The sequence below is a fragment of the Vipera berus genome, assembly GCF_964194415.1.
Source record: "Vipera berus genome assembly, chromosome: 2".
NCBI classification, from domain to species: Eukaryota; Metazoa; Chordata; class Lepidosauria; order Squamata; family Viperidae; genus Vipera; species Vipera berus.
The window spans coordinates 214,171,662-214,198,377 of NC_138203.1; the positions used below are offsets into that span (position 1 = coordinate 214,171,662).

Consider the following 26,716-nt stretch of genomic DNA (forward strand, 5'->3'; position numbering starts at 1 on the left):
TTCCAAAAGGGATATATGTCATAGAATTCCTATGAGCTTTTCATTTCAAATGACATCTTGGGCTCACAGAATACAAGCCCAAGGCTGTGCAAGGGACTTGCTACAAAAGCCATACAATGCTTTGTGCTGAGTAAGTTTCAGCCCAACTTATTTTCAGCTGATGAGTAACAAAAAGCACAAGCTTTATTTAAAGGAGCAACCTCTGATAGTACTACCTCCAAATGATATGCCCTCCCCCCCCCAAACCCCTTTGGGGAACATTGTCAGATCTTCAAAGGATTATTTCTATCATACCACTTTCTGGTATTATAAAACCCACATATGAAAAATACCGAAGTTATCAAATTAGAGAAAAAACATGTCTTCCCTGGGCTAGTAATTTCAATGTATTGTGGATTTTGAAAATGTTTTACTATGTAAAAATCACATGTTGAATTTACTCCATTGGGACTTTTTACAAGTAAAATGCATATGCAAACCTATGTTACCTTATGCAGTGAACATTACATAACTGCATATGCTGTATGTACAGCTATATTTTCATGAAGGCATTTCAATCCTGCTACACAACAGCTAAGGTGAAGTAACATGCCCAGTCTTTCTAAAACCACATTTTCAAAAACTAATCTTACAGTCTTACACTTATGAATTTTTGTATTGGTATTGGTACGTGCAAGTGAGAAATCTTCACTAAAGGAGCCAAGCCCCGCTTTCTAGTAAAATGTACACCCAAAGGGAAATTAGAAGAATTGTTGATTCTTTTTTAATTACAGCAAAAGAGATTGCAGATCTGAGCTAGTAGTATGGAACGGAAGAAAGAGTAGGAAAAACTTTCATCGTCTGACATTGCTGCTGATACAAAACTTCCTCTAGGTATCTGGAATGGAAAACATCATAGTAGCAAGAACATGAGTTGCTGATTCAAAGCCCCTAAAAACTGAAAGGGCAAGTGTCTTCTGGAACAATAGTGGCATATCTATATCTGAAACCTTAAACATATTTACAGGGGAGTAAGTATCACTGTATGTTATGGCACTAAATGCCAGGAAAATGTGAACATAAAACATAGTATTTAGCAGTGTGTATTAGTTATGTGAGCAAAACCAGAAGAATTGGCTTCTGTTTGTTTAAATCTACAGCTATCTCAGTGGAAAAGATCCAAAGGTACCTTTTAATAACATCCAGTTTAACTCTACATTGTAGCTATACATTTAGTGTATCCTTAAGCAAATATGGAATAACCTTTGAAGAGAGGAGTGAAAGCGAAGGAATCTGCTTGTATATCTTGTATATTCTTCCTTGACATCAACTAAGCCTAAAGATTATCTCAAAAAGAGAAATAGCATTCTCTTCAGTGCAAGCAATTCTTTGTGCAGTGGTTTCAGGTTGGATTGTAGCTTTCAGATTCATACAAATCTCATTTTTAGGTTTGCCATTAAAAATGTAGCACACACATCTATTATTACTTCAGTTGTCCATTCTCTCTCTCTTCTGCACATTTCCTCTTGAAGCACTCATTTTTTAAGAGGTCTCTTCAATCTGACTGTGCCTGCAACGTCCAGCACAAGTGGGAAACACAACCAAGTCCCAATCTTCTAATGGCTGGCCATTCCTGAGAATCATGCTCATCACTCAGGTTAAAAAAAAAAGAACAGCAACAGAACTGGGACTAGAATTTTGTGCCCAGGCCTAAGCTCAGTTTTAGCACTGCCCCCCATCTCCCCCCCCCAGGTTGAGTACAAATGACTGGAGAGAGGAATGAAGTTTTTAACCTATTAAACCAGCCAGGTCTGAGAGGAGAAGATAGAGGCAATACTGGGGGAGTGAATAACTGAATGACCCAATACTGAATGTGACTTTTCCTGAAGGCAGCAGGGAAGAGAGCAGTTGCCCAAGGACCACACCATTAATAAATATGTGTAAAAAGATATCAGTGCACCCTTTAAGCAAAGTAAATTCAAGGGGAGGGATACAGGCAGCCACCCAATCGAAGGGGCAGGAACACACTGAGAAGAGAGAAAGAGGCAGGGGTGGGATGCTTTTGTTTGTTCCCCATGTTGGTGGCATTCTAAGCCTGTGGTGGTGGTGGTGGTGCGGCTAAACTGGCTGGCAAAAGAGCCACCAGTACCCTCACTCCAGCCTCAGCCTCTTTTCAGCTAGGCTAGCGGGCCAGAGGGATCTGTTTGAGGGAGATCAACACCGAGCGCATGCGTGAGACATCCTTGGACTGCTTGCTGCTCTTGGGATTGAAGTCACAGAGTTGGGCTACTTTCTCCCATTCAGTGCCAGTCGTCTCTTCCTTGGACTCCTTCAGGAAGGCTTCCTCTGAGGCTCTGGAGAAGGCAAGACAAGACACTGTCAGGCCAGAAAAGAAGGGCAAGAATGTTTGCCTCCAGACAAGGTCTGGATTGGCATAAAACGTTCACTACTGTTTAACTGAACTGTAAGGTATCAAACTAACCACATTTTCTGCATTCACACAGTATGCTCAATATAAATTAATTAGACAGGCCTGACTTGTATCACACAAAAGATTAAATTTGGTTGGTTTGTGATTCGATCTGTTAGGTGAACACAGCCATTGAGATCTGTAACAAAAAGGATTTCCCAGAACTGATTTTCCTTCTTTTAAGGAATATTTTGACTAACATATTTTGCAACACTGACCACCATGTAAAGGCATAGATTCTGACAGCCTTATCATCTGGGTGTATAGATATACACTACGAGCTAAATGCAGTTTATTATTAGCACATGGATAATCATGATCACAGGCCTGACAAGTACTCTAGGTTTTCTGCTATCTCAACAAGAAAGTAAACAAGAAAAAATAAATAAGAGGGGAAAACAATAAATATATGTATGAGTAACAACAGAGATGGCAAAGATATACACCTCATACTTGAAACCGGGGTTAGGAGCAAAAATATGTACATCCTGAAATGAATTGCGTGGACAAACCTGAAACTAGAATGATTATTTAAAAGAAGCACTGCAACGTATTGGAAGGACAGTAGGAGCATACAATATAGGTAACTGTTTGATATACAGTATTTAAGCATCTCTTAGATTCTGCAATATGAGGAACATTGCCAGACTAGTATCTGGTACTGCACAAAAACAAATAGAAAAGTAATTACAATGTAGGCCTATGTAAGAGATGCTTATATGACATGCCTTGAAGCAATTATAAATCATCATAAGCCTTATAATAATATAATAATAGCAATTTATTTAAGTTAAATGCTCCCCCAACTCCCACTGACTCTGAGCAGTTTACAATTGTTAAAACATTTTTTAAAAAAACTATCAAAAGACACAGAAATAGCAAAAGAAAGTCAACTAAAGAGGGGAACAGAAAGGAAGGAGGGGATATCCATTTTCCTCTCCAAAGACTTGGCCCAAAAGCCAGGTCTTTAAGGCCCTTCAAAATACTAGTAGGTATTTCTTCATAAGAAATCTGTGGCATAAGAGAATATACCTTTGCCATTTTGCTGCTTCACTTCATAGACTGCTCCGTCACTCCTCTACTATATATATAAGCTTTTATATTTCCAACTACTCCATCAATTTATGCCTTACCTTTCTGCTTAACCAAAAATTATATATAATCTAAATAGTTAACAATCATTTAACACACATCTCCCTTGCTTCTCAGCTAACAAAGTGAGATAGAGCTTGTGGCCTAGAGGTTAAAACAACTGCCTAATGTGCAATCAGCCCAGGTTCGAATCTCAGAAGGGTATGGCTGACTGATGAAAACAAATAAGTTTGAAATGCATATCAGTCTCCCTTTAATTCTTTGTTAGCAATCTAAAATTTACACAAATAGAGCAAGATTGTAGTCAGGAAACTACATAGTTACAATAACTATTCTTCACACCACAGTGAAGTATGAGAAGAAGGAATTCTGGGCCTGTTTTTGCTCTTAAGAAACACTGAGGCAAAAAGCACACACTGGAGCTCCGCATGCATGGTCCCATTGAGAAAAATTACCCCCACCCCCTGAAAAATGAGCAAGAGAGACATACACATAGCCAATCACATCTGCATCTGGCTGCTGGTAAAAGGCTTTGTCAGCAATCCTGTGGCAGGGTCCAGTAACAGGAGAAAAGGCAGAGCAGAATGGAAGCAAAGAGTTAAAGAGAGAAACATAGATTAGTAATACCCTTAAAAGAGGAAGAGGCAGAACTAGATGCTATTTGAAAGCATTAGTAGCTCAGGGAGTTAGAGGTTCATTAATCAAATGTGTAGGAAAGAAAATGAGAATATTTTATAGAAGTAAACTGCTTGTCATAATGCCCCCACAGTAACAGACCTGGTGTAGAGACAGCTAAGTTCTAAGAACTAGAATTAACCCTCCCAAGATTACCTTATTTACATAACCAACAAATGTTTAATTCAATTAAAATTTACATCCAGTAGGATGCCCTTTCACCTGTTGCAGATCCAGATATAAACAAGTAAAGAAACTCTTTTCCTAGCTGTACCTGTTATTGGCCTGGTTCCTCTCCATTTGTTCATTCTGCCTTATGTTCCATTCTTCCAAGTCCTTCTTAGCCTTTTCACGCCATTCCTGTTCTAATACTTTAGAAGCAGCATCTAAAACCAAGAAAAACATATCGTGAAAGATAGAAAGGAAATTCCTAAGGGTCTTAGCAAGTTAACTAGCCTAAATCTTGCCTGGCACGATCCGGGTGTATTGAATGACATCTCCATTATCCCCAGCAAAAGAGAGATACCCTGGATAGATATTTTCATAAAGAACTCTAAAGTTCTCAGGTTAAGAGAAAGATATTAGTCTCCATTTATAGGAAGCTATGAATGACAAAGGTATAGCCTGACATACACATGAAATTTATAGAACAAAAACCAAAAATACTACAGTAGTTAGGAAGCAGAAAAAGAATGCTTATTAGCTACATCATCACACTGATGCATTTATTCAGCTGATGCTAGAAGTAAAACTTGACATAACATATCTCATTATTTCTTATTTTTTCTTTTTATAACTTAACGTTTATACCACAAACCAATATTCAAATTTAATTCTTAGTATTTGTACTTCTAAGTTTAATTTAACCAAATTTTTTCTTTGTCTCAGCTCATTACAATATCTTATATTCAAATCTTGTTTTAACATTCAATCTTTTAACCCATCAGTGACCTAATAAGCCTTTCCCAATTTTAATTGTCCCTTAATATTTAAATTTAACATTTATTTTTTCCAGATTTTTAATTATCCACAATTCCTTTATTTCCATTCCTCACAAAATCTAGTATTGAAGTTACACATCTAATATATAGGTTCTTATCATCTACCTTCATAAATTAATAAAACAATATAAAATTCTTATTTTGATATTTGTACTTCTGAATTTTGCATAACCAAAATTTTCTTTATCTCACACCATTACAATGTTTTATGTTCAGAGTACATATTTTATCCATTTGTATATATTCTACTTTAAATCTTATGTGTAAATCAAAACCCCATTTCTTTTCAGTCTTATTCTAGCTTTTTCTCTTTGCCAAATCATCTTCCGTGTCTTTGCTTTTAAACTCATCAAGCAGATCTCCTTGTGTTGTTGTAGCTATTGTTTGGCGTTGAAAAGACCATCCACTTGCCATTTTTAAAGAGGACTAGCTGATCTGTCCCAAAGTATTTATCTTCTTTTTCATCTGTTTTTCTTTTAAATCTTCAAATTCCTTCTGATTTATAAGAAAAGTCCTTTCCTTTTTCTCTATTATCAATTTCTTTTCTGTATCTTCCATTATCTGTATTTGTTGAATAGTTGAATCTTTTGTCGTAGCATTTAATTGTTCCACTTTTTCTGTAGACTTCTGTAGAGATGATTCTTTAGTTGAAATCACAGCTTGAGTTTGAATGTCCAGGCTGCTTTCTTGTTTTTTCCTGCCGCTTCTTATTTCATCTCCAGCTGTGAGGAGAGTTAGGATAATCGCTTTTAGGATACAAAAAGTTTGTTGCTGTTCTTCCTCTGTAGGAAAAGTCCATTCCTGTTTTTCTTCCATTATAGTATATTAAAACCGAAAACTTACAATCAGAAAGTCCACTAAGTGAAAAACAGAGCTGAATTTCTTCCAGGTGGTGTTTCAAGGTTAAATATATGTTATCTCTTTTCTAAGCTGTCAACAAATCCCTCTTGGACAATAACAGGTTACAATCTCAAATTCAGCCAGCAGATGACACTCTAGAGTTATTTTGATCTTTTCAAAAAAAAAATTCTTTTATTTTAAAGGGAAAACCCCCCCAATTCTTCAGTAAAAATAGGAATAAAAATCAGGGAACAGTAAAAATAGAAAATTAAAAATCTTATAATCCACCAATTTTAGGAAATAGAGTTCCAATTAGGTTCTTAGCATTTTTTCAACATTTTAAACTCCCCTGGGTAGTTGATCGCCACTATTTCTGGAGGGAGAGCTAAAATCCCCCTTCCCTCATCACAGGGGGAAAAATACTTTAGCAGCTTATGCAGGTAAATAAGTAATTAGTATGCAAGAGGGTTAGATCTCACTCAGTCTCTTCCACGCTGCTTTAAAGATGCCAGATAGTAGCTGTGACTTCGGCTGTCTGCAGCCTTGTGGCAGACCATATCTCTATGGTTGGCCTTTCATCCGCCGGTTTGGAGGGATTCGCTGACTCTAGTGGGAGTTGCAGCTCTCCCGCAATGGCCCCTCCTTGCTGGTCGCCTCTACGGGGCAACTTTCAACCCTTTTCAGGGTCCCCCAGCGATCCGAAACTGGACGGGGGAGACGGAGCTCGTCTCCCAGGCGTCCATGGCAAACCACAAGTCCTCATTATTTCTTATTCTACAGTGTTATCTTTATTTCTCTTCCCCCTTCCTGATTATACTTACATTCATTTTCTCTACTCTCCTAATCTGGGAGCCCTCTTCAATTCTGCTGCCCAGTTTATACTTTCTTTTTGTATCACAAACCCTTTTCTAAACAAATCCCAGCAGCATTTTTTGCATTCTTTAAGTTTTTTTCTGCTGGTTCAATCTCTTCTCCACCATCTTCTCTCCTGCTCTACAAAAATTCTCCTTATACATGCAACTCCCATACGCAATACAATTTTAAAATACAATTTAAAATATAATTTACATGAGTATAATTATATTTGAACTCCAGCTCAACTTCTGAGCAAATGTTTTTATCCCTACCCAACTCCTGCAGTCTCTTTTTCTGTTCCTCTCGCCATTTGCGAAGGCTCTCAGGCTCCTGTGTCAATCGGTCAGCTCTGGCAATGGCTGCATAGGAATCTGTAGGTCCGTTGGATTCCTTGGGACAAAAGAAACTGGATGAAATGTTGGTCTCCCCCAACAAGGAATGATTAGGAAGCAGAACATAGGAGTCTCCAATCCTGTCAAAAAGTTTTGCATAAGATTATAGGCAAATCCTAATCCTAACAGATTGGGGGTTTGTTTAAGCATAATCCAGTATTTTCCTCCAAAGTTAATTCAAAGAATGTGATATAGAAAACTGAGAATATGAGGACACTCTGAGGGCTCCCTCATGCAGAAACTAGCGCAATTAGCTGCAGTCTTATAAAAGCAGATACTTTTCAAAGTTACACATTTAAGCTGATTCATGAACATCTCCATCAGCCATGTACTCTTAATGAACTTGCCTTGTCATTCACTGCCAACATGATTTTCATATCTGTGCTTCAGGTGAATTCCTGAAATTCTAAGGGGTAATAGCTGTAAGACAGCCGTTGTGATACAATTCTTATGATGTCACAATCTTTAAAGGGCCAATGTCTTGCTGCAATCTTCTCTGACCAGGTGTTGATTTCAGTTGAGTTTTAAAACTGCCATTTGTGTCAACTGTTGTCATGGTAAGAACCATTTTCACAATCTAAGGCTGAAATCACAAGGGAAATGCTAAAGGTGGTCATCTTCATGTAAAGGACAGTAATAGTAGCAATTAAATAAATCAACTGCAAAATTAAGAGGAACCCCTCAATACAGAGTCTGTTTGTAGACCATAATTTTTAAAATGCTGGGTCCAGCATCAGGTTCCTGCAGTTATTTCCAGAAACCTGTGCTGTAGCTTGTTTTTACATAAACAAAATGATCCTATGAACAAACTTTCCAACTTATCTAGAATCATCCAAAAGGCTAGCTAGTTTTCTTCTGTACCTCTTATTGCACCTTCCAAAATAAAAGAGAACTGAGTTGTATACACTGCAGATAGGAATGCTGATTCTGGATCTACTGCTTCAGGTTGGGCTAGATCAGGTTCACCTTCCTACAGCTTCAAGTTGGATTAGGTAGGTTACAATAATAAATTGTCATCTGGAGTTGCCTTCTCTGGAGGAGAGTGGGAGGCAGATTGCTCAGTCCAAAAAAGGAATCTCCGAGGTATGGGGAAGGTGGTTGTTTAAGAGACAGGAGCAAGAGAAAAAGAAAGGAGCATGTGCACTTAGAAAACTGTTTCTATAATACTGCTACTTATAGGGTTGAACACATGCCAACTCAACCCTGAGTAAGCTAAAGTTTCTATAATTTTTTTTTCTTCAGTTGAATCATGCCCAATTCTTGGAGGCTTCCTGGACACGTCCCTGCAGTTTTCTCAGCAAGGTTTTTCAGAAATGATCTACTGTTGCCAATATAATTACATAAATCAAACTATAATTATGTGACTCTAAATCATGCCAAGAAGAAGCCAAAAGTTCCAGTAATAGCCAACTGCCTTTCCCACTGATCTCAGGAAGACAAGAGGCTGTCATATGTCCTGCTGTAGAATGGTATCCCATGAACAGTTATGCCTCTGATCCGCCTTAGTAGCTCTTTTAAATGATTTCCCCCACACACTGCACTACAAGTGCAGGATTAATACAGAAAAGCGAGGAAGATAAAGGATTTTGCTTGAAAAAAAAGAGAAGTGTACTGTTTGATTCTAGTAACATAACAGGGTTCCTCTACAATGTAAAAAGGCACAAAGTTGCTATTCGATAATCATTATCTTGGTATGCAGATTATTTAGTACAGTCAGAGTACTGCCTCAAAGAAACTATTGTCTTTTTCGAGTATTTACATTATTCCACGATAGAGGGGGAAAGTAGATAAAAACCACACAGAAAAATGCTTTCCGGGTGAAGGTTGGAATTAATAATATAAGGATATGCCTGCAATTTTCAGGTCAACATTCTTTCATCCAAAATAAAGAAACAATGCTAGTTTGTTTATATTTGTGAAGTGCTTGATTTAACTGAAAGACAGAATTATTGCACTGGAATTTTCAAAGCTAAATTTTATATCAGGAGAGTAATGTAGCAGTTCAATTTACTGGAAGTTAGTCCCACAAAATTAAAATGGATTTAGTGCTAAATAAACATCCTAGAGGAGATCAACCCTGACTGCTCTTTAGAAGGCCAGATCCTGAAGCTAAAATTCAAATACTTTGGCTACCTAATGAGAAGGAAGGACTCACTGGAGAAGAGCCTAATGCTGGGAAAGGTTGAGGGCAAGAGAAGAAGGGGACGACAGAGAATGAGGTGGCTGGATGGAGTCACTGAAGCAGTAGGCGTGAGCTTAAATGGACTCCAGAAGATGATAGAGGACAGGAAGGCCTGGAGGAACATTGTCCATAGGGTTGCGATGGGTCGGACACGACTTCGCAACTAACAACAACAACAAAACATACACATAATTGGACTGATTCATGCTTCCCTCAGTACAAACCTAAAGCAAAAGGAACAATGCCTTTTTTTGGCTTTTGGATCTGGTAGAATGTTACTCTTTTCCAATCTAGCCTCTTCCAGACCAGTTAGCAAGGGTCATATCTGTTGAAAAAAAAAGGAAGCAGAGGTCTGACTCACCTACAAGGTATAAAAAAGCTATCCATGTCAGCGCTGTCCTTTCTATACTTCCATGTCTATGTTTAATTGGATGTTCAACTTCACAGCTATCTCCGTCTAAGTCATTCTCTCCTTACAATCATAATCATCTCCCTCAATAATGTCAGTGCCTTCAAATCTTCTGGTTGGTTTTAGAAGAAATGTTTATAAGCTCTTACTGTAGAGGACTGATTGGAACATGGATAAGCACCATTTTTGTGGCTTTAATTTTTATCAGCCCTTATCAGCACAACCAATGAAAAGGAACTATGGAAATGGTAGTCACCAATATCTAGGGTAAGGGGATGCTTATAGAAGAGAATATCTGTAGCTCAGAGGTGAACTGCAGAGTTCTTGGCACTCTCTGATCTTGGTTGCTTGCAGACGTTTCATTATCAGACCAGGTAACATAATCAGTGCGAGTAAGTGTGGGGCTGATCTAAGGTTGGACTACAGCTATTCTTCTGTACATTATATCAACTTATGAAAGTTTGTGCTGGACCAGTATATTTACAGCTGCTCCATTTTATATCTAGTTTAGGAATTAAGAACAGTGTTAGTGTGTTCAGCATTTATAGGGTTAATACAGCCTTTTTAGCAGCAATGTATGTAAGAACATGTAGCATTCACAGGGTTAAATGTTATTTCCTCAAGAGATGCCTTATGGGAATTGTAGTCTGTTTAGTGAATACCATGCTTACTTAGTTAAGTGGGTGGAGTTTTAAGTTTTATGGTAGGACTTCCTGCCTTTGTCTTTTGTTCAAATTGCTCTGGGTGAATCCCTGGCATGGCTAGGGATATCACGCTCCATCTTCATCATGTAGCTTTGCACAGGATGGAAAGATCATCATTTTTTCACCTAATGAGATGGGTTTCAAATTTCAACCTTGCATTCCGAATGGATCAGTGCTGTAACCGTGTGTTATTGACATTGGAAGCATGTGACTAAAGTTATTTGAAAATACCTATTTCATTTGTGTTTATTCTGGCTGTTTCAAGAGGGATCAGCATTCACATCTTTATTTGAAACAGAACATAGTTGATATATGATTTAGAGCCCCAGTCAGTTCAGACTCTCACCTGAAACACATCACCGTTCACAGTAGTTCCTCCTGTGTTTTCAAAATTAACTGCAACAAAGGGAAAATATTAAAGTATTATTCAACGTTCAAGTGTAAGAGAAAACATTCAGCCACCAGTTACTTGCAAAGTTTAACCTGCAAAAGACAGACCAGCATCAGACTTTATTTTGAAAAGTATTTCCCTGTTTGGCTAGATGGGGGATAAAGCTATTTAGCTAAGGAATAGGAACACATAAGACCTGTAAAAGGTGATATGGGCCTCCAATAGAGCTGAGATCAAAAATCTGGGAGAGTATTAAAAGAAGGGGGGGGGAAACAATTTGTTAAAGAAAAAAATCTCCTGCAAAGTGAGAATTTTGGTATCTTCATAGTCACATCCATGTAAGGTTTTTTGGTGGTAATGTAACTGTGGTTTGCCATTGCCTTTTTCTGAGATATTTTCAGACTTTCAAGTCAAGGAAAAGAATGAATATATTTGAGTTGTAGTTTTTCATGCTACAAAGAATAATGGCCCAATTAGTAGTAAGGCTATTGAGTTTAGGATAGAAGAAGGTTCAGTCTCCCTTGCCACATTTATGTCTTCATTTCACTTCTATCCATATCTGTCGTGGTTAAAAAAATGAGATGAGGCAGCAGAGATGCTGCATATGACTTATGCAATAAGCCACTTAGCATTGTACATCTGAAGTGGTATATAGAAGCATATGGAATAAATTATTAAATGTTATAGCCATCCATTTCTATGTCTAAAAGCCAGAATGGAAAATTAGCCATATAAGAGATGAATAAATGTATCATAAATCATGAATACAAATTGTGATTAAAGCATTTTAACTATAATTTCATCTCATATCAGGTTGTAGACATCATGCTTGGCTAACTAAAAATGGTTTAATATTCATCTGCAGTTTGCTCTGGTATTCTGGGGCTACTGATTTGTAAAATTCACCATATCTAAACTGTATATAGGATTATTGTTGTCTATGCATTTAATAGTCCATAGTTTATTTTACAATTGTGTTAAATAAGCAGAAGTGATTTGGTTCAATATAATCCTGCCATAAATCATAATTTATCTGCCCCAATAGCTGGATTCATGCACTGCATATTCTGTTTTGCACTCATCCATTTTCTCACACAGACATTTTTCTGTTGGGATCATAAAATGGTAAAAGGGTAGACAGTGACAATTTACTGCCCTCTAGATATTTTGGATAAAAATGCCCATAATCCATACCTAAGAAACAGCTATGTAGTCTGACATTGAAACGAATATTAAAAATCTGAAAGTGATCAAGCTCTAGATATGATTAATCTACTCCTAGACTGTAGTGGAAGGAAATATTTATCCCCCACCCCACCCCCCATTCTTTAGTTTGAAGAGCACAGAAATTTATCCTGTCCTGATGCTGGCAAATTATAAGGCTTAACTATTGCCACATGCTACAGATTCTTGCGTTTACCTTGAATTTCCAATATTCAAGTGATTTTTTTTAATATGTGACATTTGGTATCTATGAGATAACTTTATTTCTGAAGCTCCATTTTACCAAACTAGGATTATATATCATACTAAACTATGTTTTAAACAACACTTTATTAGACATACAGTATAATAATTGTTGGGTTTGGCTAGAACCGTGTTTCCCTGAAAGTAAGACCTACCCAAAAATAAATCCTAGCTTAATTTTTGGGGGTGGGCCTAATATAAGCTTTACCCTGAAAATAAGCCCTAGTTTTGGGGTGAGGTACATGCCTAAAAATCAATATAGGGTGGGGGTAAGGGGATGGAGCTGCCCCACGCACCCCGCACCCACTCACCTTACCAGTAGGACCGCTGCAAGCAGGCCTCCTACACACCAACATTTGTCACGCTAAGTGGCTTGTCACACTGTTCCCTGGTCACAGCAGGATGCCATGTGGCGTTTCGGGCTGTTGCTGCTCCTCACAGCAGGAGGCTGCACGGTGCTTTGGGCCGTTTGCAGGAGGCCTCATGGTGCTTCATGACGGTGCTGCCAGTCACAGCAGGATGCCACGTGGCGCTTCAGGCTTTTTGTCGCTCCTTGCAGCCAGAGGCCACATGGTGCTTCAGGCCACTGCCACTGGTCGCAGTAGGAGCCCATGTGGTGCTTTGGGCCATTGCCGCCAGTCACGGCAGGATGTTGCATGGAGTTTCAGGCCATTGCCATTGAAGCACCATGCAGCCTCCTGCAAATGGCCCGAAGCACCACATGGTGTCCTGCTGCAACCAGCAGCAATGGCCTGAAGCACCATGTGGCCTCCTGCAAATGGCCCAAAGCGCTGTGCAGCATCTTGCCATGACTGACAATGACCCAAAGCTCTGTGCAGCATCCTGCGATGAGCAGCGGCAACAGGCCCAAATCACCATGCAGCCTCCTGCAAACGACCCGAAGCATCACCCAGTGTCCTGCCGCAACTGGAAGCACAGGCGTGAAACATACGCTGTCCTGCTGCAACCCGAGGCACTGGCACAATGTGCCACATGGTGTCTGGCCGCAAGTGGCGGCAAGTGGCCACTGAAGAAGTCAAGCGCAGAGCGACAAGTATCAGTGCGTGGGAGGCCTTACTGCGGCGGTCCTAAGGTAAGACATCCCCCCCAAAATAAGACCTAGTGCCTTTTTGAGGCAAAAAAATATAAGACCGGGTCTTATTTTGGGGGAAACATGGAATTTAACCCATAAATTGTTATAAAGCACATAGGTTATGCAAAAAGCCATAAGACCACACTATTGCTTAACTTATCTTTTACAATGGGCAACTAAAATAAAAATAAGTCATGCATCCTGACTTTTTTTAAAAAAAGTTTTTTTATGTGAATTTAATAGCTACTCAGCTCAAATGGATTCCAGGATCCTGGAACTTTACCTTATTGATTAAAAAAAGTCAGTTTGGTCTAGTAATTAAGTCATTAGGGAATAAACTAGGAAACTGAGTTCTGATCCAGCCTCAGGCATGAAAGCTGGCTGGGTGACTTTGAGCCAGTCATTCTCTCTCAGTTCATGATGTCGGGCTTGGGCAGCAAGCCAGTCGGACAATTTCTGTCACAATTAATGGGTCAACACTTGACTGATCTGAAAAAAAGCAGACCGTACGCTTTCAGGGAAAAGCCTAAGAAATAAAAAAACTGTCATAGATAAAAATATAGATTTATGTACATATGGCCATAATATTGGACTCAGTAATAATTTTATTATTTAATTTATTTTATTTTAATTCCATTTATATCCCGCCCTTCTCCGAAGACTCAGGGCGGCTTACAAGCTTAGCAGTAGCCTTCATTCTATTTATATGCCTGCTTATTAGGGCTTTCACACACACCCCAAGCGGCATTATTACAAAGTCAGCTTAATTGCCCCCAACAATCTGGGTCCTCATTTTACCTACCTTGGAAGGATGGAAGGCTGAGTCACCCTTGAGCCTGGTGGGATGCGAACCTGCACTAATTGCAGGCAGCTGGTGTTACTTAAGGAGGCATTAGCCCACTGCTCCACCAAGGCTCTTTTACCATAATAATCCAGAGGAGAAATTACTGAATATGACCTGGATATAGCCATCAGATATGGGCTTCAAAAATATCTGGCTGACCACTAGACAGCAAAGAGATAAAACAATCTCTTACATCTAGCAGCTATCTGGATTTTGGCAGACTAAGTCCAATACAGTAGCCCTAGGTCTGTATGGTGCTAAGAAATCCTTAGCAACAGTTTAAACAGTTCCTGGGATTCTGGGCTCCTCTCCTGCATCTGTTTGAAAGGACCAGATAAAGTATGAAAAGAGAAGCTGTGACCTAAAGAGTTTTTTTTCTTGTATAGAACGAAACAACTTGTATCCTAGCAGTAAGTAGCAAACATCACAATTTACAAGAAAAAGCTATATACCACCTCCACTTAGTGGGGAAGTCCAAAGTCTCCAACGTGAGACCCAGACAAAACTATATGCTCTCCACTCTGAAAATGTAAATGAACAAGAAAAAAAATAAAGGTGGATCTCTATAGCATCCATACAGCTTAAATTTCTTGCTGGAGAACCAGATAGGTTTCCTGACAGCTGCCATAGGGAGAAGCAAGAACAGACCTGTTTACTTGCTCTGAATCTGCACTTCCAGCAGCAGTAGGACATACAGAAATTAACCAGTGCAGCTTTGTTTTGGCAATGTACAGAAAAGTCTGTCTGCTAAACTTTCAGATGTCCCAACTAGTAGGAAAGCATGACAGTGTGAAAACACAGAGCTTTAGATGAATTCAGCTATCAATGAAAAATAGTATTTGGGGGGTTGCGAAACATCTTTCTGTCACTTTCTTTCCCCTGATATTACCCACATTTTGAATATTGGGCTGCACCCAGATCTGGTCTGGCAACCTTTGTGAAGCCTCCTCCCAAAAACTAAACAAGAACATCAAAATGCCTATGATACATCAACTTCTAATTGTCACCTCTTCTTTCTGCAGCAATTTTCCCCAAACCAGTGCTTGGGCCAAATGCCATCTGTTCTTGTCTTAGCCAAAGAAAGCATTACTTACAAAAACAGGGCTCCTGATGGATCTTACAGTGTTCTCGGTGGCTCTTGCAAGGCCTACATTACCGACTAGGCTTGTTTCTCTTTTCCTTCTGTGGTTATCTAAGGCTGCACTGAAGAGTCAAAGGTGTGTTTGCCTCTTCTGAGAAACCCAACCCATAGCTGGTGCCTGACGCAGAGCTGGCTCCAAAGGGGGAGGGTGAAAAATCAGCTAGTTCCACAGAGCAGAGATTCAGAGTAATCTCATATGTATTTTGTTTGTGCTAAGCCATAGTTAGTTCAAACAGTTCACAGAAGAGCCCTAACTGCTTTGGCACGAAGTCAACACAAAATCAGGCGACTGGATAGCTTAATATAAAGGCATAATCCCAGTTGCGATTTATGGCGCAGCTATAGAAGTCACCAGTGCTTTTTTTGTAAAAGAAAAAGGTGCCGGAACTCACACATGTCATACAACTCGCCTTGCCTACCCTACAAGGTTCCATCCAAAAAAGGTGCCGGAACTCCGTTCTGAGCGTTCTATGACAAAAAAACGCCCTGGAAGTCACTATTGCGGAGCCTCAAAACTTTACATCCTACCTTTAAATTAGGAGCTCAGGATAGTGCATGCAGTGTCCCTTCCTCTTATTTCTTCTCACAACAACCCTCTGAGGTCGACTGAGCTAAGGGGGAGTAGGACTGGTCCTAAGTCCCAGCAACAACATCCTGTGGCTGAGGCTTGTTTTCACAACTTAAGAACAAAAGTCGCCTTCTAGAAAGACTGGCAAGAGAATGCCCCAGAGGCAACCTGTTTGGAAAGATGTATTTAAGAGTACAATTCCCATCACCCACTGGACTTGCTGGCTTGGATGCGGCCTCAGCACGCGACTCTTCAGTTTTTGCTGGCTTTCCCTGGCAGGCTGAGGCTAGGCAGCCACCGAAATGGCTGACGACTGATGATGTGCGCCCTTCGGGAAAGACCCCATTTTCCCGACATGCCGCCCCATCGGTCCCGCGGCGCCGTACCCGGGCAGGCCACGTGCGCGTCCCCTTGGTGAAGGAGCCGCCCGCCCGCTCGCCCGCCTCCCCCTCGCCCCGCGCGCTCACCCCGAGGCTCCCCGGCGGCCTCCGGGCTGCCCCTCGCGGCTCCTTCGGCGCAGCTGATGCCCTCGTCGTTCTCGATCCCCGCAATCTCGTTCTCCTGCTGAGCCAGGAAGGCAGCGGCCGGGTCCTCTTCGGCGGCCTCGGCTGCTCCGCTTTCCGAGGAGGAGAAGAAGCCGAAGTCATCCGCCATGACGGCCGTTTCCCGCAGCTCTCAAAGCCCGCCTTCCTCCGGAATGGGCACGTCGAGCAGCGCCCGCAACCTCGGCGGCCGAGAGACGCACCGGGAGCCGGCCAGCCGAGCAGTGGGCGACCAGGAACCGCCGGCTCAGCTGTCACTGCGGCGCCTGCGGGAGGAGACTGACGCGGCGAAAGGAGGTGACCTCACCCGCCAAGCTGCTAGCGCATTCCGGAGCCATTAGAGGGAAGCAGCGACCGCCCTGGATTTCGTTCAGCATCAGCTCTGAATTGCCGCTCCCTGGAGCTGTGGCGTGGGAGGATGAACGTCCATCCTATTGTTGGGAATATTGTCGCATCCCCAAATTCAACAGCATCGTGATACTCTCCGAAGAGGTGCTCTCTACAAAGGACGGACTCTGTTGCTGCTTTGGTGATGCCAAGCCAGAGAATAAAACAGCAGTGTACAATCTTTTTATTTTATTTATTTTAATTCCATTTATATCCCGCCCTTCTCCGAAGACTCAGGGCGGCTTACAAGCTTAGCAGTAGGCTTTCACACACCCCGCAAGCGGCATTATTACAAAGTCAGCTTAATTGCCCCCAACAATCTGGGTCCTCATTTTACCTACCTCGGAAGGATGGAAGGCTGAGTCAGCCTTAAGCATTAGCCCACTGCTCCACCAAGGCTTTTAAAGTCAGCTGCTTGAAAAGTTCTACTTGCTTGCTTGCGTGCCTGCTTTCCTTGTCTCTTTTCCCCTGGCATCTAAACATATGCAGCCATAACCTTTTTTTAAAAAAAATGTTCCCATAATGCTGCCTTCATTGCCCCCTAACCTACAAATAAGCCAGTTTAAGTCTTAGTTGTATTGCTGTATGTTAAAATAATGTTTCCCCCCTAAGCTGATGGCACCACCTGTCTAACCAAATCAGGTGAACAATGAGTGGGAGGGTGAGATCAAAGCAGTATTTAGTGGTCAAGCACTGTCTCACTTGGCCCTGATCAGCTCTCTCTAGAGAGCTCAATATAGCACTGCTGGCCAGTCATCTGTCAGAATTGTGCAACAGTGTCAAGATTGCAGTGGATGTTTTAACACTATGCTCCTTGTCAATTTAGTGCAAGGCTGCAACAATGAAATAGAGACTATCTCATCCCATCTCGTCACCTCTGGATCAGCACCCATGAGAATCCAGAAGATGGCATTTGTGGTCTTTAGAAAGCAAAGGAAAGATATAGAGATTAAAAATAAAGAGACTGCTTATGATTGAACTCTCTTTGTGATTCCAATTTATTATTTAAAAAATATATATTCAACTTGGGATGTCACAGCTGGGGCACAGGGAAATGACAAGGTGCAGGAGCCAAAGGTGCCCCAATCCTGCTACAGTGTCATGATTGATGGATGTTTTTCCCACCAAGTAGATATGTGGAAAAGATGTAGGGGACAGCAGAGCTGGCAGAATCAACTTTATCAGGAGCTACACATGAAAAATCAGGACAGACCATTCAGTGAGTCAGTGTTGTTGACTCGAGTTGAGATATGATTGGAATCACCAATGCAAGCAAGATATTTCATGCTAGTATAGTTTCCTGCTTGCTGAAGGATGGTTGGCTATTATTTTACCTCAACAGAGAGGAAAGGCTAAGAATAAGAATAAATATGCCAGTTTATACAAGTACTGTACATTCTCACAGATATACCAAAAATTTAGGTGCCAAAATACTCCTTCAAAATTGGGTTGGGCTTATCCATGAATATATACAGTAATACTTTTAAAAATACCCATCTTTCCCATGTATGCTCAGATATAAGCCCATCCATGGATAAGCAGGGATTTTTAACCAAAATTGCAGGTCCATAAGTGGTGTGGTTTTCATGGTATTTTGATTAAAAAATAGAGGGTCAGTTTATTCACTGATGGACTTTTATGCATGTATGTATGATATGAGCACACAATATACTAAACCATGCTTTGCAAACTTTAAGCTATTAAATCATGCTTTATAAACCATATTAACTGGATTCATACAGTACAGTATCCCAGAATAGTGTATGCAAACTATTCTTAGTTTACTAATTAATCATAATTGCCTTGGTTTCTGCATTGCATTAACCTACAAAAAAGCTTGTTATGACTGAATATGGTCCCAATGAATACACTATTTAATGAGTCTGTTCTCTGTAATGTATCATGAACCACATTGCTGAAACATATCTATGATTCTACTGAGAATTATCTTGCATACCTGATATAGTGTTTTATTTATGAAAGCTTATGTCTCAATATATTTCTTAGTTACCTCTAGTCAACAGACTATGCAATATATCCTCCTAATAATTTGAATTTTATGAAAAATGTCGTCCAACATAGCTGAACAAAGCTGCAATTCAGCAAATGGAACCTTAACCTTAATTTAGAATCCATATTCAGGGAAATGTAAAACACAGATTAATTATCTCTAGTTAAAAACCCCTGAAGTATTTATTACCTTTGTAATTTTGTATGGACTTAGTCTAACAGAAATTCTATGAAATTGAAGTAAGTAGGCATCAGATTGCAGCTTTAAAACACATCAATAGATAATGGGGATTCTATATGTTTAATGATTTTTTTTTAAAAAAGTCACACAGTTTAAATTTGAGGGATAGTTTTTTTGGGTTGTTTTTAGTAATGTGCTAACTAGGCCATATTGCCAATATCCTCATTCATTCATTTCTTCCTGAAGGACAAATATGGGATGAGCCAAAAGCCTTAACCTTTTCTCAGGGAATAAAACTGTCAACTCAGCCATAAAACATTTAGGTCATGGAATGCTGATAAGCTGGGAAAAGATACTGAGAAACCAGCAGAGTTCTGGGAAAGCAAAAGCAAAGTGACTCCCTAGAAAGTAATTATGTTCATGAAATATTATCTCTTTGTTCTTTCAAAGCTTCAGTCTTTATAGTCCTGCCTCATCATACTTGTGGCCTCACCAATCTCACTAGGTGCATTGCATACTATATGCAATCAAATGATTGTGCTACCAAAATCATATGTATACTGTAATTTGAAAAAATATATAAAGAGGGATTATACAGTAATCCCTCCCTTCTTTATGACTGTCTTTACCTCCAGCACTTACTATAAACCAATCTGTACTTCAATGCAGTTATATCCTGGTCTCTGGTTCAAACATAAACCTAGGAAAACTCTTCTATACCTTTCTAACACTTGTTTCCACATTTTTTGCTGTGAGAATTTACTGTATAATTTGAAAGGATCATGGTTAAGAGACATCTGTCTCTCTCTCTTCTTTCTTTGGTTTCTATTCATATACAGCTATTATTAAAAGGGACAGAGTGCTATCACAAGTCCCCTAATTTTCTATAATTCCCACCTATCTTGCCTAGAAATCACACTGCTCCCTTGAAGGCAGGGCTTGGGAAGGAACACTCATGCACTGGCTTCTGATTCATCCCTCCAAAATTCCCTTCCCCAGTTCTCTCCTTCCATAACAGGATAAAGTAGCTTAGATGAAGATGTTTAAGTGACACAGTAAACTTCTAGTTTATTGAACCAGATGTTCTAGGTTTGCATAAGGCACTGAACCAAATCATATTGGATGAGTTCATCCAATGCACAGCACTGTATCAACTAGTCAGACGCATATTAAAGATCCATCCCCAGCAAAAGAAGAGCAAAAGAAGGGGTTTTGTAAGATATTGGATTTCTTCTCTGATTTTGCCTTCAGATTCAGATTGCCTGTGCTGAATTCTTCTTCCCTATCATTGCTATACAGTTAGTCTCTTTGAAATAAACCAATCATTGGACATCCATTTTTTGGTTGTTCCCAAATGGAAATAAGCACCCTTGCAAATATTGTATGTAAAAGAAGAACAAAGTGTCACACTTAATTCTTATTGAAGATAAGAGGAAGGGGAGGGATACATGACAACTCATCTTTCTTTCATTTGGAAATGCTCCTACCCAGGTGTGAATTTACTGCAGCTTATAATCAAAGCTTCAATGGCATGATTCATCTTCCTTCCCTTACAATAGATGGCTGGTGTTTGATTAATACTGCATAACACGCCTTTTCAGTGGAGAAATCAGAACAGTTCAGACTTGGCTTAGTATATTTTTCTTATACGCTTTTGTTGATGTTGCTTAATAGGCATTGCACTCAAATTTTAATATTCTAATACCATTTCCTTCTAACTTGAATAGTGAAATTGTTTCTGAATACTGTTTCAGCTGCAGGCTAAATCTTCGTGCTCTAGAGGCCAGTAAAGTAAAAAAAAAACCTCCCGGAAACTGAAGCACAAAGTTTGGTTTTAGTGTCTTGTAGCGCGCGTTCCTAAGTAGATCTATTCCCAGTGATTTCCTAGCGCTTTTTAATAGGATTATAACGACGATCACCTGAAATTATATTGTCAGCGGACAATTCATATAGGCACACGGTCCATTTGCTGTTGGATTCCAATTCCCATCATTCCTAGACAGAGCGGTAGCTATTCAAAAGAAAGCATACTTCAGTGTCCAATAAAAATGTAACTAAACTGAGTACCGCCTCAGCACAGAAATACACGCAAGCATATCTTAGGCTCCATTCATTCGCATAACACGTGTCACTCTAAATTCTCAAGAGGATAAAATGCTGCTCATAAATAAAACCGGAAGCTGTGGGGGACGCTCGCTAATATGATCTATCGGTGTGATCGTAGACTTGCAATCTCGGAATCGTTTTATAGTTTGGCGTTTTGTCTCGAATCTAAGCTAGCCTTAGTTCCACTTCTAACCTGCAGTGTTAATTATGGGTTACACGTCGAGACGTCATTGGTAACTCTACCAGCTAAAGCTCTCCAGCTGGTTATGTGCTGAAAACTGTGTATTCAACCAAATTAAGACGAATGAAAAGAATATTTCCGTTGATTTCATAGGCAATATACTACTAACTAATCATTATTAAAATAAAATGCGGGATATCTTCTTTTTTTTGCCATCGTTTAGCAAAAAACCCCAAAAAGGTCCCCGTTTCTCACACATAGAATTGCAATAAGATTCCGAAAGCTAGCTCTATTCTCTATGGTGACACGTACGGGTAGAGCGTAAACGGAAGGTTCGAATTGTTGCGTCATATCCGTAGAGTGACGCAGCTGCGGGTCAGAGGCGGCGGCAAAATGGCGGCATCGGACGAGCGGGAGTTGTCGGCGGAGCAAACTGAGAAGCTCCTTCAGTTCCAGGTGCTGGCCCGGGGCACGGCGGGTGGGTGGACTTGGGTGAATGGAAGTAGGCCGACGACCCTTGCTAGAGCCCCATCTAATTTGTCCGTCGGGGTTTTCTAGCGTGCAGGGAAAAGCGGGAGCAACTTGGCCATTCGCTGCTGCTGGCCGTGGGATGGCAGCGGGACCATGTGCGGTGGGGACGGCTGTATGGGATGGTAGTGCTTGGAAAAAGGCAGTTTTTCTCCTCGACTTAGGAGACCTCGGTGAAGGCTTCTGCCTGCGTGTGTGGTTTCTGCCGGAGGCTCTGCGTAAAACGAATGGCTTCTTTTTTTTTTAAAGGAAATTACGGGCGGGGGGAGAATCTGTAATACAAAGTCGGAGCTTACTTGAAATCTTATTTATACGTTGCCTTCGAAATTTTAGGGATTTCATTTAATCTTTTTTAATTGTTTTTAACTTTTGTATTGATTTGTTTTTAAATATCCTGTAAACCGCCCTGAGTCCTTCGGGAAAGGGCGGTATATAAATTCAATAAAATAAATAAATAAATAAATAAATTCGTTAATAGTAGCATCCATCGCACGGTAGGCTGATTAAAGACAACAGGAAGTGAGTCAATGCGCTGATATGTTAGAAGAAAACTCCAGTCCATTCCAGGCTGGTTGATCGGACAACCCTAAATGATAAGTTGTCATGGAGCCCAGCATTATGAATATTTACTTTAGAATAAGCTGTAGTGAATTAAATGGATTCCTCCTAACCAAATGTACAAATGTTTACTCCATTTACTCCTATATTCTATCTTGTTCTAGGACACTGAGCTATACAGTACACAGAAATCATTGTAGAGCAAGTAAAGAGAATAAGGTTTTTGTGTTTACTACACCATAAGCATATTAGGAAGGATATCACCCTGGACAGTTTTGGCAACAACTTGTAGAAAAGTTGGCAACCCTTGAGAATTCCTAGTTTTAATTGATGGCGTATATATCTTAAATACATAACCTTAAAAACTATAGATCATTCCTATAAAGTCACGCTTTTTAAATTCAGAGTATGGCATTGTTACATGCATTACAATTTATAACTGCCTTATATTTAGCTTTTATGATAAATGTGGGAAGGCCTATTAAGTCAGGTCTGTCTCTGCCTCCTTCAGTTTCTTTTGGTTTTCACAGCAGTTTCCAATATGACTACAGTGAGAACAGGATTGTTGTTTTTCCCTGCATATGCAACTTTTGTTCTATTATTCTTGGTTTATGAAAAATAAACAAATATAACATGGAATATTTACAATTGAAATATTTAAAAAAATGATATGACTTTAAAAATCCACCCACCATTGTGAGGGATTTGGATAGGTCTTATGGGACAGTGTTTATTCTAAGCCCTACCATCTCAACGGCCTTGAAAATATTTCCACATTGGCCCATAAAAGAAGAAGCTGAGCGTTACCTATATTTTGTTATTCCATAATACCACTGATTATATAGATATCCAATTTCAACCCCAGCTGTTCCTTTCCTAACATTTTTAAGTATTTGGCCTATTGGATTATTTATAATTCAAAGGTCTGTGTATTGTTTTGTAACCAGTAATTACAAACAAAGTTACGCATTGTAATTAGTTTAATAGATGTGTTGTCCTAAATTGGAATTTGGGCATTAAGGTGTCTGGTCTTCTTTCGTTGTCAATTTCTATTACACTTTAATGTTGAACAGAAAAGAAAACACATTTTGCATAATTCTGTACATTAGCTTTTCCCAATTTGTCAGTTGAGGTTGTAGTTCTGAGAACACCTAGCCAGCATTGCTTTCATCCATGTTTTTGGAAGTAGCAGATACAGTACATGTGGTTAGTGAAAGATTGAGGAAAGCTAAATACTTACGTTAAGATTTTGATTGTTATATCAAATAGAGGCTACACAATCACTGCTATAAATCATACTTAATACTGGTAATGTTCCAAAATGATAGAATTGTGTCGTCCCTATGCATTTTATGTAGCCCTAATTTTATTAGCTACTGTTATACTGTCCTGATTGCTTAATGTGCTGCAGGCAGAATTGATAAAGCCATGCATGCTAGGTTCTTATGGTTATTTTAAGAAGAAATTTGATGGCAAATTGATTTTTGTTTGTTTGTTGTATCTGTTGAAGAGAACATGGTGATTTTTAAAAGATCTTCTGATACCTAGTTAAAAATTAGAAAGAGTCTGGTAGCATATTTTCAGACTAATATATTTTAATAATAGACATAATCTTTCACACAGGAACCAATCTGAATCAGTCACTGGGACCAGACCATAACTTTTTATGAACCACAGTTGTAGTTGTAGCTGAGCTGTAGTTCACATAAACATGTTTTATTAATGTGTTTAATTTGAAAAGGAACTACCAAACTCATTCTGATTTTTGGCTGCTATAGATTAACATAGAAGAATAGAATAATTTTATTGTCATTGTGAATGTACACTAATTGACATACATTAAAATGAAATTTCATTGCATACAGCTCTCAAAGGGTCACCACCTCCAATATACACTACATAACTATGACATAAATAAATACAGAATTATGCATATACACACATATTGGGACCTGAAGACCTGGCTCTTCGAGCTCTCTGGCCCAGGCTGAGAATTTTTTAATTTTAATTTTAATTGGGTTTTTACTGTTCTCAGGGTTTTATTTAATCTTTTTAAATTTGTTTTAACGTTTGTATTGACTCTCTTTTAAATGCTCTGTAAACCGCCCTGAGTCCTTCGGGAAAGGGCGGTATATAAATCTAAATAAATAAATAAATTGACACAGAGAAACAACACAGTCTAGTATGGATTATGTATACATGTGCATGGTGAGAAAAAAAAATCTTGTGAGCTTACCAGACGGATGGCATAGGGAACAAAGCTATTACAGAATCTGGTAGTCCTGCTAGAAATACTTCAAAACCTCCCAGAGGGAAAACAGACCGTAAAGTGGGTATGTGGGGTCTCTCACAATGCTTTGAGCTCTAAGCACATAGCGCTTATAAGCAACATCTTGAATACCAGGAAGCGAGCTTCCTATGATCTTCTCGGCTGTCCTTACCAATCTCTGTATGGACTTCCTATCTGAGGCACTTCTGCCACCAAACCAGACTCCCCTCCTTCCCTGGTATTTTAATAAATCAGGGTGCTTTTAGTTAACTTGAAAATTTTGCTTCACTAAGATAAATTTTACTCATAACCTTTTACCATCATATCCATCTGTAACTTGGGCTGCCAAAATCAATTATATTCTATTTTCTGAGCTTCATAATTTTTTGTAGAAATTAATTTACAGTGTGCACACTATTTTTTAAAGTAAAATGTTCTAAAAATAAAGGGAGAATATTGTCAGGCACAAAGAACAACACAATGAATTGCTCAGGGTATTTTCTTTACAGCTGTTTTCCCATAGGCAAGAATCTTTGGCATATTAAAGCACACTCTGCATAACTATCCTATAGAATAAATCTTACGAAGGATAAATGTTTATGGAGATGCTTGATCATCCAGGTCATGATTGTCCCAAAGGTGCTTTTCAAAGGGAACTGAAATTTCTTAGTTTTTTTTCCTTAAAAATGATTTTCCTTGAAAATGGTACTACCTATATATCCTGTCTGCAACATAGTCCTCTCAGCAGTCCCAAAAAGGGTCCACACCCATTTGCACTCTGATCAGGTGACCTTGAGAGTATAGGTAAACCCCCAAGTGGCTTCAAGTGGACTCCTCAGAGAGCTGACAATCAACCTTCAGAGAACTAATAACCAGATGATTGCAAAGAATATAAATCCTTCCCCACCATTCAGTCAGAGCTGAAGAAGCTTCTTGAGAAGTGAAACATTTTCAAGGAAAAAAACCTAAGCAAGTGCAGTTGGCTTTTGAAAAGCACCTTTGGGAATTGTGAAGATTAAGAGAGGATCCCTCCTGGTCCTCTTTCTGCATACCAAGGACACAAGGCTGATTTCCCTCTTAGCTCCTTGTGAGAGACCCTTCCCCCCCCCACACCCCTAGATTCAATGCCAGATTCCATTACAAATGTAAATCAAGCTTCAGCACAGTAACCTATTTAATTCTGCACCATTTAGCATAGTTACAGGTATAAGAATCTAAAGGGTGTGAAAACTAATGGCAGATTTATATATATATATATGTGAAGACCCAGTAGTAGTAATAATAGTATTCAAGAAACAAAAATATACAGGATTCTCATGGTATTATTTTAAAAAGCTCGCATTTGAGGGCAATTAAAATTTGGCCCTTTTATATTTTTGGTGGGAATGAAAGAGAGCAATAGGTAAAATAGGTGCAGCAACTTCACAGTTGCGTAATCTGCTTTGTTTCTTATTACTATAAAAAAGAGTGCCATCAGGAACTGGTGATATATCTAAAGATGGTCTGAAAGGACCCCAAAATGGGGGTGGGGAGAAGATGCAGAACTAAATTAGAACTTATGCTTATATTTGGACAGGTTTATTCTTAAATATTTTGCTAAAAAGAATTTAGCTATTAAGTTGGGGTGGGGAAGAAGAAAAAAAATGTAGCCAGTTTATTAGCCAGAATATTTAGGGTTATTTTTTCCAACCTGTGATAGATGCCTTCTTTCAACATATACCAACATATCTAAATGACAGGCACCAATTGGATTAGATACACTATAAGATGGACGCGGTGGCTCAGTGGGTTAGGACGCTGAGCTTGTCGATCTGAATATCGGCAGTTTGGCGGGTTGAATCCCAAGTGCTG

At 39.5% G+C, this 26,716-nt stretch overlaps 2 protein-coding genes across 5 annotated transcripts in view; one reads left to right on the top strand and one right to left on the bottom strand.

Moving 5' to 3' along the window:
- Nucleotides 1-119: 119 nt before the first annotated feature.
- Nucleotides 120-17,182, bottom strand: CLTB (clathrin light chain B). 2 transcript variants are annotated; one of them, XM_081320717.1, is made up of 6 exons: nt 16,571-17,182; nt 10,946-10,995; nt 7,185-7,302; nt 4,491-4,602; nt 4,032-4,085; nt 120-2,333 (listed from the first exon to the last, which is right to left on the bottom strand). In XM_081320717.1, exons 1-6 carry the CDS (start codon nt 16,755-16,757, stop codon nt 2,162-2,164), a joined length of 693 nt encoding a protein of 230 aa, XP_081176843.1. In that variant the 5' UTR covers nt 16,758-17,182; the 3' UTR covers nt 120-2,161. The 2 variants fall into 2 exon arrangements, with proteins under 2 accessions (XP_081176843.1, XP_081176842.1); XM_081320716.1 differs by lacking the exon at nt 4,032-4,085 and having other exon boundaries at nt 16,571-17,170.
- A 4,698-nt stretch (nt 17,183-21,880) lies between these two features.
- FAF2 (Fas associated factor family member 2) overlaps nt 21,881-26,716 on the top strand; it is a 32,728-nt gene continuing 27,892 nt past the window's right edge. The window contains exon 1 of one of the 3 annotated variants that reach the window (XM_081318032.1): nt 21,881-21,966. In XM_081318032.1, the coding sequence (XP_081174158.1) occupies nt 21,904-21,966 (63 nt within the window). In that variant the 5' untranslated portion in view covers nt 21,881-21,903. The remainder of the gene's footprint in view (nt 21,967-26,716) is intronic. The other 2 variants (XM_081318031.1, XM_081318030.1) reach the window with 2 other exon arrangements.